Raw genomic sequence first — 14,022 nt, 5'->3', positions numbered from 1 at the left:
AAACACAAAGCCAAATCTCCCTCCTTGAGGAGGGTCCTATAAAGAGAAAATTATCAGATTTGCATTCCATCTGATGGAGTTCCAAGTGTGGTATCAGCGACACAGACAAGACTAAGGCTTTACTAATGCGTCACCTTCCCCCACAAGTAAGGACATTAGACTTCAAACACATTTAATTTCACCACCAACCATGGTAAATGGTGGGCATTATTTGTACCACAGCACTCAAGGAACAGAAGACAGAATACAAAATTTAAGAAATTAAGTTCTGTTGCACAGAAATATTCCAGATGCTGAAATGTCAAAATAATTTAAAGGAATCAGCCAGTAAATGGATGCATTTCCCTGCCTCCCTAAGGAGGAGGAAGGAAAGTTAAATCCAAGCTGCCAAGCATTTAAGATTAAGCATAAAGCACAGATGCATGTGTGAATTATAGTGAAATTTGTCTCAAAACAAACCAAAAAAAAACCAACAAAAACCCACAACAACAAAAACCAAACAGACAAAACTAAGTCAGACTATAGAAGTCTAATACCTTAAGCTCCTATGAGCATGAGTTGCCACCTTATACCAGGAATGGAGATTCCAGCATAGCATAGAAAGGAAAGTATGAATCCAAAATTAAGATCAGGTCAGCTTGCCACAGCAGTCCAACACTTCATCTACACTAGGCCCACCATGTACTCCTGGCATGCTGGGGTCAAATTCCAGAGCCCCGCAATGTTATTATACGGCTTTAATACGTGTAGTAGAGGGAATCTCTCACCTACTACAGATGAATAACAACCAGGGCTGCAGAATTAGTCACAGAAACGCAAAGCTAAGTAGAAAAGGACCCTCCAAATCTCTCAGAGTGTTATTATTGTTCATGACTGTGGCTCAACAAGTAATTCCTCAGCAGCTACATAAGTTCATTAGCTCCCATCCTATTTTATGTTATACTAGCACAGTCTGCCTGGCCATACCATGAAAAAGTGCTAGTTTAGCCCTGAAGAGAATGTTCCAAGCCTGTACATCTCCCATTCAGGTATGTTTGTAATGCTACAAAAACTGTATTTTTGCATTATCATTAGTCTTGCCATCTTCTTTACTGGGAATAATTAAATGCAGATTCTCAGAAATTTTATTAAAAAGAAACATTGATGAGCTAACACTAAACTTGAATTATCCACATCTGAAAATGTCACCCTTCATTTACGACTCTGTCAGTATCAAGCTTCCAAAGACCTTGAAGAGCTGCCAACAACTTAAGTGTCTGAACAAAACAGTTTAGAAAATAAAACCACTTGTATTATATTTTCCTCCTTCCTTGTTTTAGCAATCCTGCTTTGAGAAGTAAAAAGGTAACAAAACCCATGGAAATAGTATACAACAGTTGTTTATTAGCAAACTGAAACTGCCAGTTTCTGTTGTGATATTTCAGTAGTGAATATCTACATAATCTAAGAATATAATTGGTCTTTAGTGTAATCGCTAAGATTATCCTTGTTTTCTACCTTATTTTAATCTTCAGAAGAGTCATGTAAGTACTATATAAATGACATGATCATTCTAAGACTGGGGGAAATAGATTTGTGAGTCAGCAGGTATTCAAAGGTACTATTTGAATTTACTGATCTTAAGCTGAAGTCTGTAAGTCCAATATTAAAGTGACAAATGAAGTATGTAAAAAAAAAGTTTAAAAAATAGTATGTTTCAAAGTCTACTAAACACTGAGGCTCCTTGCCCAGTTTGTTGAGAAACTAAGAAAGGAAATAAGAGATCTTGCTTTCATTATTAACCACAGAAATGGCACTTAGCAGGAACAAACCAATTCCATTGTTTATGTCACAATGCTTTCTTCAGTCAGAAAAATGAAATTAACTGAGGCTTCTGGGAGAATCCAGAAAACACATTTCACAGACAGACTGAAATATCATTGGAGATACTCAAAACTCAACTGGACGAGGCCCCAAGCAACCTGCTTTAACTGGACCTGTTCTGAGCAGGAGACTGACCTAGATGACCTATGAAGATCTCTTTCAACCTATGTAATTACAGGATATAAAATTGTAGTTTGTTTGTATTACAGGAGTCTTAGCACTGTTTGGGTATTTTGAATATCAGTTCCTTATGATGGTAAAGAGGAAAATGAAAGGCGCATCAAAAAAGCCAAGAGTACCTAAATACGTATCTGCTTTCTATAAAGGGTCTTAATTCTGACAGCCATGAATTTTGATGGCAGCAGTAATGAAACACAAATCTTCATTTGGCACTTTCAAATACAGAGTTATGGAAGGAAAAAAAAAAAAAGAAAACACCCACAAAAATTCCCCCAAAAGAATTCATCTAAAAAAACCACCCCACCAATGTGTATCCCGTGTCTACACTACAGCGTTTTAAACACCCTGCCCCTATGCTGCTATCTGGTATAGGGAAAAACAAACAAAAAAACCCCCAAAACCAAACAAACAAAAAAAACCCCAAAAACAAAACCAAGACTAAGCCAGAAACTGAAAGCCAGATTTGGTAGAAGGAAGACAGACTATTCGAGAACTTTTTTCTCATAGATTCTGATCACAAGTACTTTGCATAAGCTACCTAGCACTTTCCATTACAACTGAAACAGAACCACGTTTCTGAAACTACTGATTCATCCTGATTTTCAGGAACTTCAGGAGAAAGGAACCTACATCAAAAGGGATGTCCTCTAGCATTCCCCTCAAACTCTGTACACCCTACTTGCAGGTTCAGAGTTCAAATCTTAATGTTAATGCATGACTAGTGTTGTTAAACATAGAAATGGTTTTAAAATTTCCTTTGAAAAAGGAAAAAAGAAGCCTGGTTAATTAAATAACTAATATCAGAATTCTTAATATTTACTTAGGTTGCACAATTAAGCATTGAACAATTAAAATATCTCCAAATGTAAAATGATTGTGCATACTGATACAAACAGCAACCACTTCAGCTGCAGAACAGACAAAAAAAATTCAGAATTTACTGGCAAAGAATGTTCAAGAATTACAGCAAAATAGTTTTTGCATGTAACATGTATTTCACATACAAATATACGTTTGGTCCTCCATGTTAAGAGTTATATTGAAGGACTATACAGAACAAACTGAGCACCCACCAGCTCTTATGCACAAGAAACTCTGATATACCTGTCAGATACCTATAGCTCTCAGGAAACTAAATTGACCCATGTACTTTCCCTGTCACAAGGAAAGTTAAATGCATTTAAAGTCTATTGTTAAAAGCTTATGTAGTAATATTTAAATTGATTTTTATCTGTTGTGTATACTCTTAAGCAAAATAGAAGCATACTCTGTCTTCATCTAATCCTTGTGGTTGCTATGTATTTTAATTGACATATCAAAGGGACACAGAATAGACAAAAACTCAGAACTGGCTCATAAGCCCCATAAGCATTTACTATGGAATCACAAACAGCAGGATTCATACTCTGTAGCAGAGTCTTCCCACAAATAGGAAGCAAATCTTTTAACAGAAGACACAGACACAACTTGTTATGAAATTACGCCTGAGCATTTAACACTGATGTTGTTTTAAATTCAAAAAATTAGGCACTTGTAGAAAATAAGATTTCATATATAAGCATTTAATGCCACATAAAAGATCATCCTCCAAATATTTTTTTTTTAAATACAACATTGTCATAGTTGAAATTTAATTCCAAATCACCTGGAACATTAACTGTAAAACCTATATCTAGAAAAGCTCCCTCAAACCAATGAAACTTTTAGAAGAGTATAAGCCTTTTTAATCTGAGCATGGAGTCAATGTGCAGAAAGAGCAAATCACTAAAGTTTCTACAGAAGCAAAAGATCATTTTCAGAATTAAGCTTTTTGGCGTCCCTGCTCAGAAGGACTTACTTTGGAAACTGGATGGTTAGAATTTTTACATTTAAATAAACTTCAGTGATGTTACCAGAACTTCATCTTCACAATTAATATTGCAGTAGCTTATGTTTAAAAAAAAAAATGAAGGAAAAGTCTTACACGCACTTTGCATTTTCAGCAATGTTACACGCATGGCTAGTTCTACTTCTGTTTCCAGTGTTGCTACCTATTTATCTTAGGCACAATTTTGTGAGGATTTCACTTTCACATACATCTCTAGCTTTAATGTATTCTATTTAATTAGTAACTCGTAAAGGAATATGCTGACATTTCAGAACTGAGATTCATCCAGCCTTATTACTCAATTCTTGATTTTTTGAAAATGGCAACTCAAGTCAAAGGCACAAAACAGTGCTAAGAACAGAAAATAGAGTTATTGCATTGCATACCCATATCTTGATACTGCATGCAGTTCCTGGCTTATCTCAAAAAAGATACAGTACAATATATATAAAAAGTATATGCACACACATGAGAATTTTTCAGTGTAAGAGGAGATTATACAGAATAGGTTTCATCAGCCTAGAATAAACAACTGAGGACAAAATCTATTTTCATTAATTTCAGTAAAAATACGGGGCTGCAAAGGAAGTTATCAAGTAACAGGTTAAAAAGATTATTATTAGCTTTTACTAGAGAATTCTGGGCTAGATATACCTTTTGTATCAGTACAGTTATGCCCAATTTATATATTAGAAAAATAGATTAAAAATATTTTTCTAATATATAGTGTTTATATATAATTTTCTGTATTTTTTTCCTAATTGTATCATATATAACCCTGCATATAACCATGATCCGAGAGATTGCACATAAATAAGGACCAGGACCCCTTCCTAAGTACCTACTATGCCAGGGAATATAGCGGGAGACGGCAGCAAAGATAAAAAGAACACTTTACAAGTGATGTGGCAGTAATTTGACAGTAAGGGAAGTAACACTGAGACATTTTTGAAACTGAAAGGAGAAATAGCACTGATACAGAGTTGCAGCTTCTACTCAGTCACAAAATTGCAACATGCATGGATGAGAAACTCAGGACTTCTGAGCAAGTTCACCAGTATAAAGGAGGTGTTCCCTTGCCACCAAGGTGACCACTGTTTAATAACTAGAGAGAGATGAAAAAGCCTTCTAGGAAAATGCGTTACTTTGGTCAGCTTAACAGCTTCCAGTGCATGCTCGATCATTTATTCAGTCTTCTAACACATGCAATGTCTCCTTACATGTTATTAAAGTGAAACACAGGGTACTGGACTGTGCTAGTGTGAGCGACCATGTTTCTCACAGCATCAAGTATTTTAGCACAGGGCTGCTCCATATTTGAAAGAAAGCTAACCATCTTTTCACATTGCTTCTCAGTTTCATACCCCTCTGCTTGTCCTTCTTCTTCCAGCTGTTTAAAAGAAAGAAAAACACTCCGAAGACTGTAGGTGGCTACAAGCAGCTTTTACTTTTTTTTAACTGGGTGTTTGACAGAGCACAGAATAGCTTCTATTTTTGTGAAAGAGATATTACAAACAGATATTACAAAGTGGTGTTTGGGTTCTAAATCCAACAACCGAAGAGCTAGGAAACTACCTGCTTTATGGTTATCCATGTCACTAATTTTAGTTACATACACAGTCTGTGCAGTCAAAGTGACAAAGAAACTGTACACGACCACATAATTAAAGTTTCTCATCCAGCACAGAGGGAAGGTTGTACAGGCAACCAGAAACTGCATTTTACAGATTCTGAGTTCTTGGCTTTTCAAACTAAACAGCACTACTAAAGAAAAAATCCTTTTAAAAAAAATACACTCTTATTACTTTAGGGACTTAAACAAAAAAAGCATCCCGTCAGATTGAACCGCAGTTGTTCCATGTGAAATACGTGTTTCTGTAACTGGAACAGACCAACAGTTGTCTCTCGCAGACTTCTACTACCAGGGAGGAAGGACTGAGACGCAGCACACTGGCGTTGAAATCAAGGCAGCCTTGAGGAACCCACTATTCCAGCCCATCCCCATTGAACCCAGTCTCCTAGTCTACACTGGACTCATCTACATTGAACATGTCTAAATTAGCCGTTCAGTTCAAGCAAGTCTTGTTTTTCATGTAAGTCATCTCCACTTGCCACATGTTGGTTCAGGTATGTGAGGTTTTTCCTGAAATTTGCATTCATCAAAAACTAAACCAGAAGCTCTGATCTAAAGCTTGGAACAACTGCGGGGCATGCTGGTGCTGACCTACTGCACACCAATGCAGGGATGAAACCAACAGACGAATTCAGAGAATTCCTCACCATGTTACCGCATGAGAAGGATCCAGGCATTTCCAACACAAGACAGCATACTTCTCCAACTCTTGAATATATGTGTTCAGTTATTTTAGCATAGCATGATTAAAACCAAAAACACACCATCAAGAGGAGGGAATTTTTTTGGCATATGAAGGGGTAAATTGGCACACCAATTGGATATACAGTCAAAATGCCATTACTACATGTCAAGGATTATCTTCCTCTCCGCTTCTGAAGGTGTCTTGTCACCACAAACCTTTCGTCATTTGAAATGGTAAGCAGCAAATCCCACAGGAAGCTTATTTGTTTCCTTAAACAACATGGCACTTTAGTATTTAGTCTAGACTATAATTCTTAAAACAGCTTACTACGAGAAAGAGTGAAACATGTTTTCCTAACAAGTCAGCAAGATGTATTAAGCTTGTGTATTATAGCACAGGGCATCTTCTTCCCACTTAAATTATGCATGACTTATTGGTTTAATTTGTCAATTTCTTTTTTGTTTTTGAAATTTTTAAATTCCAAGCCTCAGTTTCAAATTATTTTAACTCTTTCATAGAAAAGTAATATAAGGGAAAGTAATCATCATTCGTAAATGAAGCAGAGTCTGAGTTTGTTAAGGACTCCCTAAAATGCACACAAACCTCCCAAGTAAAGCTTCTTACGGTAGTCTTTGTATGCTAAGTCATATACGTCCAAGGCCTTTTCCCTGAAGAGCTTACAATCTAAACAGCATGAGGCAGAGACAAAATGCTACAACCAATCAACTGTAACCAGTGTTTACTATACAACTTACCTTTTGTGTGGATAAAATTGCTTGACACTAGATGAACTAAGCAGAAACATTTTTTAAGTAAGCTAGACTGCTGAAAGACAAAGAACACTGGAAAACAAGGCGAGTGAAGTAAGAGTGAAGCAGAAAAAACCCTGAAGAAACTGGGTAAACTAACAGTCCATGAGCACAGAGTGAACCGGGTCTAGCAACAACTACAGCATGTTCTCTTGAGACACGAAGGCCAGTGCTGTAGCAACTTCAGCATCTGTTCTTATTTGCTGGTGCCTCCTGCTGACTCTGTCCTACTCATGCCAGACCTCATGGCAGCATTTAAGAATGGCTGTAGCCACTTCTATTAGCTTAAAAATAAGTATGTAATATCACTCATTGCTGCATGTAATGATTTGAAGTGAACACTTCCATAAACCTTTTAGTTTTAGGTTGTCTTTAATATATCAAGTTCTTGTCCACTACATCCTGGTTCCACCTATTGAAACACTGGTAATGTGACAAATTGAAGTAGATGTTTGTTTTAATACACAGATGGTCAGGGATTTGCTCATTGTGCAGTTACATCTGCTGATCAGCAGCCTATGAACAGGCCTGAGATGCAGGGTTCCTTCAAGCCTTTTAACTATAAAAACCTTCTTTGAGAAATCATACATTAACACCTGGGAACACATTAGTGATAATCATATCTGTCAAGCAAAAAAATATTTTAGTTCTGTAACAGAGAATAAGACTTTTTTTCTTCTTTGCCTAAAGTGCTATACCTTCTCTAGATCTGTCGGACCTGGTAGCAGATTCTCCCAGCAAGCAGCAAACAATCCCAGGTTAGTTGGAAGAGTGATGAAAATCAGACTGGTGGACAGCACAGAAAAGCAGAGAATTCAGCAGTGTCTCCACACTGTCATGTAGAACTTTTACCACACAAAAGATCTAGTGAGTATCTTTGCATTTTCTGTGGAATTCTAGCCTTCAGTCCCAATTCAGTTACCTTTTTGCTAAGGACACATTTCAGCATTAAATGCCAGCCTTGCCAGTAAAATGAATATATACTTTTGAATCAGCTCCAACAAAGCTTCACAAGTCAAATGAGAAGATACTTTTCACAAACAAAAAAATCTGAAAAAGAAAAGGCTAGTCCATTTTTCTTATTGCACAAGGTTTTGCAATACAATTTGTGATCTAAATACATTTGCCCCCTCCTCAAATAAGTAACAAAGCAGAAACATCTATCACAAAAAGTTCTTTAGATCAATCAAAAGCAGAAATATCTCAGAGGTTAAATCTTTTTGATATTCCAAGGGACAAAAATAGTCAACGTGATGGCAAATCTAATTTTGATGGATGGAGAATACAAAAAAAAAAAAAAATATCACACTTCGCACGTTTCTTGTAGGTCAGTATTTCAGATAAGGCTGTAACATGGAATTATTATGGGTTTTAAGATTAGATTAAGGTATTAGTGGTATTCTTCCTAACGCAATCATTTTATGCAGGCAAACTAATAATCAGTTGTTTTAACTTCAACTCACTGAACTGAGACTTTTTCTAACTTGTCTATATATATGTACACACACCCCCCTATATATATATATATATATATATGTGTCTATATACCAAGTATCCTTAACAAGTATCCTTATTACTTGGCCTTCAGCAAGAAGGCCTCAGACAACATACACAACTCATTTTCCCTTAGCCCAAACACTAGATAGGCTAAGAAACCACTGTGGGGAATTTCCACAATTACTTGCTTATAAACTGTGTCACCTCCAGATTTTGCATCTGATGCATTTCTGAGCATAAACACTACCCCCGCCCCGCAAAAACCCACAGAACCTGAGTTTCTCTTTTTGTTCAAATCTGAATAACCACATCTTTTTCAACATGTTTGATTTCTAGAGTGTAATACAGATTTAGTACATCATATATAAATGTTATTTTCTTAAGCTGAAAATTGGATTTAGTGTTGCTATTCAGTTACCCACCATCACTTTAATCAACACTGGTACCACCAACAAAAATAACTTTATTCAGACAGGAATATATAATTGGTTTAGAATTATATATTATAAAGGCAGAAGAAGAATATTATAAATTAACATTCTCATGCAATTCACACTCAATATTAAGCTGTAGGTTTTGTTGGTTTTAATCCGTAATCACATGAATGACTACATACCTTAGAAGGGCCAGAAATAGAAATATGATGTAAAAAAATGAACAAAGTCATGCAAGTAAGGCTAGGCAATGATAGCTTAAACTACAAGCATGTCTCCTCCCTTCCCATCCCCTCAGCAGATGCATGCAGGAATCATAATGTGGGAACTCTGTCTGTGGCACTGAGACTGTTATTGGGCATGACAGGAGGGCTCATCCTGAAGTCATATTGGGAATACACTGGTGTTACTTCTCAGCTATATAAGAAGGTAGCAGGTGGTGAGAAAGAAGAAATTTCAAAGTTAATATATTTACAGGCAATCATTCACCTACTTATAATTGCTTGGAGGTTCTCTCAGAATTAAAAATTGGGAATCAGGTTTGTTGTGATGAAGTCATAAACAAGTAAGCCTGATGGCACCACTATATTTATCCAGAGCAAATAAATTGTTTTATGCTGTGAGTCTAGTACCTTTCATATCTAGTAAATTCATGTTTTAAGAAGTGCTCACAAAAAAGGGCAGAAATCATTAAAGGTATACGTTGACTTAGTTCAGCATGGCAATATAGCACAGGAACCTATGTTTAAAAAAACAAAACAGAAAATGCACAACTCTTCAGCTAAGCAGACAGTGATTACATTGATGTGATATACTCAATTACTTAACTGCCAGGGGGCCTAATGATGCTTACGCTGTGAGAAGCAAAATTACACGTTAATAAAATGAGTGGAATATTCAATATACCTCTTGATACACTTCTTGCTGCCTCATGACCTATGATTTTTATTTCCAGAAGTTCATTTAACAGCAACACAAGATCTGTTTGAACAGCCAGAAGACAAATTCAGGGAAATAATATAACAAGGGTTTTTTTGGCCAAAGAGCTGCAATGACAATTCACAGTTAAAAAAAGATATGACAAACATAAGGTCAGAGCTAAACAGCCAGATATCGTCATTATGCTTTTAGCTCAGCCATAATTTTTGTCACATAATTTAAGATGCCCAAAACATGCGACAGTATTTGCAAATTATGTACTGGCAAGCCATTACATAAGTTAGATGTAAAATATGGCCAGACCTTAAACAAAAAATCCCAGACTATTTTTGATAAATCAACAGCAGTTGTGCTTTAATGTGTATACATCTGAACCTTACTGAGAACTGTAGTGGTTTTACTTCAGTCCTAGAAATAACTTTCTGTTGCTGATTTTATTGACGTTAAGGCAAAATATTCTGGATTTACAGTGACACTGTAGATCCTACTGCATAAGGGTTTGTGATATGGAAAAGAAATCATTTACACCCAGATTTGTTAGAGGTTGTTTTTTTAAATGTTTGTTTCAAGTACCACAGAACCAAATTTCTGAGAGTCACTGACTTAGAACAGAAAGTGAAACACAACGAAGATTTTTGACCCAACCCCCCCATCTCCCATGCCTCAGCCTAAATCTATAACCTTATTCATGGATATATTATGATGTGAAACAGTGATAACTGCTACAAAAATGCCAAGAAGTAAATAACCATAGCCTCTGAGGCAGTTGCTGATATTCTATCAAGCTCTGCGCCATACTGATACTCTGTAAAGGATGTCCTTGATTCACCAGCAGAATACCATTTACCCACCTATCAAAAAAAATTCTACAGATTAAGTCAAAATAAAGACTACAAATCTTTTGTTTACAAGCATATTCTGAAAGACATCTAAAATTTGTATTTGACAGGATTAATTTGTAAATCAGTGCTACATTAAATCAGGATTGTTATGAGATGGTACTTGCATAAACCCACATCAACTATTTAAGCACATTTTTTTTGAAGCAGCAAGCAATATGGCTATTTTTGTCAGAGATTGCCCTTAAACATTTTCACACAATCTTTCATGATGAAAATTCAATCCTGATGGTAGTGACTGGGCTCTACTACATCCTAAAAGATAAAGACAAGATCACTGCAGACAGCTTTTACTCAAATATGTTGAGATTCAAAATAAAGCAACAACAAAATTAAACCCAAAATGCAATTTGTAATAATTAGAAGCAAACAAAAAATATGGATCCTTGATGCACCTGCTTCAGGATACAGAAAAAGTATTTTTAATAATTGATTGCCTATACACAATGCTTCAATTTTAATGCTTTAGTTATTGAGTATTTATACACAGAAGTGACCTACTACGTTGCTGAATACAGTTTTATGCTACTACAAGGAAAAAGAGCTATTATTTCATGGAACCTGGTTTTATTTTAATTTTGTGCTTCCATTATGAATTAACTAACACACTTTTACCTATCCCTATTCGGCATTGCACATAGGGATGCATCACATGTGTCAGGAAAAAAACCTCCAACTAATAACCACAAATCATTAGCAGGCTTGGTACTGGATACAGAAATTGGATTTTAAAATCAGTCCTTCACAAATTCTTCACCCTACGCAACCTAATGTATCACAGAAGAACGAGTACATCATTATTTAACCCTCTGCACAAATGCAGCCCACAACAAAGAGCAACAGAATGAGTATTTGATAGACCAGGAGTACAGGATCGTCAGAGATGGATAAGGTACCACAATAGGCAGTGTCATATTCAAAACAATAAGCCACCTATTCATAACCCATGGGGAAAAAGCCCCAAAACAAAACAAAAAAACCATGGAATTAATTCACCCAAACAACATTTTGGAAAGCCACTACCACTTGTGAACAAAAGATGCTAAACCTCTCATTAATATTTTTTTCTAGCACATTACTCAAAATGATCCATTTTCAGCAGCTATTCCAGCGGCAAATAAATCCAGAAGTACATCAGAGATGAGCCAAAATATAACAGAACCCCCGTGGAAAATGTAGTTTTGTTTTCTAGGAACTGTAGAGAAAAATGTCTCCAAGTTTACTTCACCTAGAAGCCTGGGTAAACTCAGGCTCACACTCGTGATACCTAAGCATTTACCAACACGGTGAATACATTAAGGTCTGACATGCACTCTGCTAGATGCACACACATCCCTCTCACCCGCATTTGTAACCACCTTCCTGCTGAGCTGGGAAGAAGGACCTACCGGAATACCCCCGGTAATAAAGCTTCACTGCAAGGGATTTGACACCCTTGAAGGTAGAAACCAACCACAGCACGGAGCTCTTATTCCCCAGACTATAAATAGCTCCCGTCATCCTGCACACCCTCTTCCACGTACCGTGTGCGTGCACACGAATTGCAAATCCTCATCCTTATGACACGTATAGACAGACACACAGAACACAACGCCTAACTCCTTGTGAATGCCCCCCCCCCCCCCTTGCACACACACAGAAAGCACCACCTTTTCCTCACTGCACTACACACGCAGACGGGAACCTTTCTCCTCGCTGCACGCAGGCAGCCCCGCTCCCCCCGCAGCACAGGCGCAGGCACACACACGGAGCACAATAACCCTCCCGCTGCACACACGCACTCCGCACAAGAGCCCGCTGTGTGCACGCACCTGCACGCACGGACAGGGTTTAGCGGGAGCCCCTCTCCCCGCGGCAGCGCTCCGCGCAGGCACCTGCTGCTGGGGGGACCCTGGCCCCTTGCACCCCAACTCTTCAGGCACACCGCGGGGGCACCCCTGCCTTTGCACGCACACAGCAGAAACAAGGTTCCCCCCCGGTGCACAGCGCGCCACCACATACCCACAGAGCCGGAACGCTCCTCCCGTAAGCACACACAGCAGAAGCAACCCCGTAATGCACGCAGAGGGGGAGCAGCCCCCCACTGCACACCCGAGATCCTCCACGCACCCCCCGTCCCACTGCATGCAGGGGGAGCCCCCTCATTGTCCCGCCCCCCCCCCCCCAAACGCGGGGCCTCCCCACTATCCCCATGGCCTCACACAGTGAGGGTCCCTACTCCTCCCCTCTGCCACCACAGCAGCCCCAACACACACTCCAAGACTCCCACTGCCGCCAGAGCGGGGGCTCCTTAGGGCTTCTCCCCATTGCCACCACACCAGCCCCCCCCCCCCCCTTCCCCATTGCCACCACAGCACGTGCCCCCCACTGCTCCCCCCAACTGCCATCACAGCAGATCCCCCCGCTGCATCCTCTCCATTGCCCCCCCGGGCACCCCCAGGCCCCGCAATGCCACCAGAGCGGGCCGCTCCCATGCCACCCCCCCAGCTGCCACCACAGCTCCCACCCCCCGCACGCCCCCTCCTTTGCCACCACAGAAGACCCCTTCGCTGCATCCCCTCCGCTGCCACCGCAGCAGGGCCTCCGCACCCCCCGCTGCCACCACAGGGCCCCCCCTTCCCACTGCTCGCCCCCAACTGCCACCACAGCCCTCCACCACAGCCGGGCCCCCCGTCCGCCGCGCATCACCCCCGCAGCCGGGCCCCCTCGGCAGAAGGCCCCGTCACCCCTCACAGCCGGAGCCCCCCCACCTGCTTGCGTGGTGTCGCTGAGGTCGTAGCCGCTGCCGGGGAAGTCGCGCAGCTTCCTCCCGCTAAGGCAGAGGATGCCCGAGCTGCCCGCCTCCTCCAGGGCCCGGTCCAGGCTGCGCACCGTGTGCGGCTGCTGCAGAGTCGCCGCGCCCCAGTGCGGCCCGGCCGAGAAGGAGAGAGTGAGGTGAGCGGGGATCCCCAGCCCCCCCGCTCCGTTGCCGTTGCCATTGCCGCCGCCACCGCCCCCCTGCCCGGCCGCCATCTTCGCGCGGCGCAGACCAGCCCCACAATAACAACAGCCAGGTCCGCCCCGCCGCCCCGCCGCCACTGCGCAGGCGCCACCGGGCCCGCAGGGGGCAGGGGGGGCCGCGGGAGCCAGACGGAGGGGCCGCTGGCGGAGGGGGCGTGGCTCCTGCGCTCCCCTCGGCCGTCCTCACCAATCCGCGGCGAAGTGGAGCGAAGGGGC

The 14,022-nt window shown here is 40.5% G+C and overlaps 1 protein-coding gene across 2 annotated transcripts in view; it reads right to left on the bottom strand.

The window, feature by feature from the left end:
- The window catches only part of LRCH2 (leucine rich repeats and calponin homology domain containing 2), a 47,715-nt gene extending 33,897 nt beyond the window's left edge, over positions 1-13,818 (bottom strand). For both annotated transcript variants that reach the window (XM_059824436.1, XM_059824437.1), the window contains exon 1: positions 13,557-13,818. In XM_059824436.1, the coding sequence (XP_059680419.1) occupies positions 13,557-13,818 (262 nt within the window). The remainder of the gene's footprint in view (positions 1-13,556) is intronic.
- Positions 13,819-14,022: the final 204 nt, after the last annotated feature.

Source organism: Gavia stellata, chromosome 14, assembly GCF_030936135.1.
Source record: "Gavia stellata isolate bGavSte3 chromosome 14, bGavSte3.hap2, whole genome shotgun sequence".
NCBI lineage: Eukaryota > Metazoa > Chordata > Aves > Gaviiformes > Gaviidae > Gavia > Gavia stellata.
Note: the sequence above shows the minus strand (reverse complement) of the source record. Positions and strands in the feature narration are given on the sequence as shown.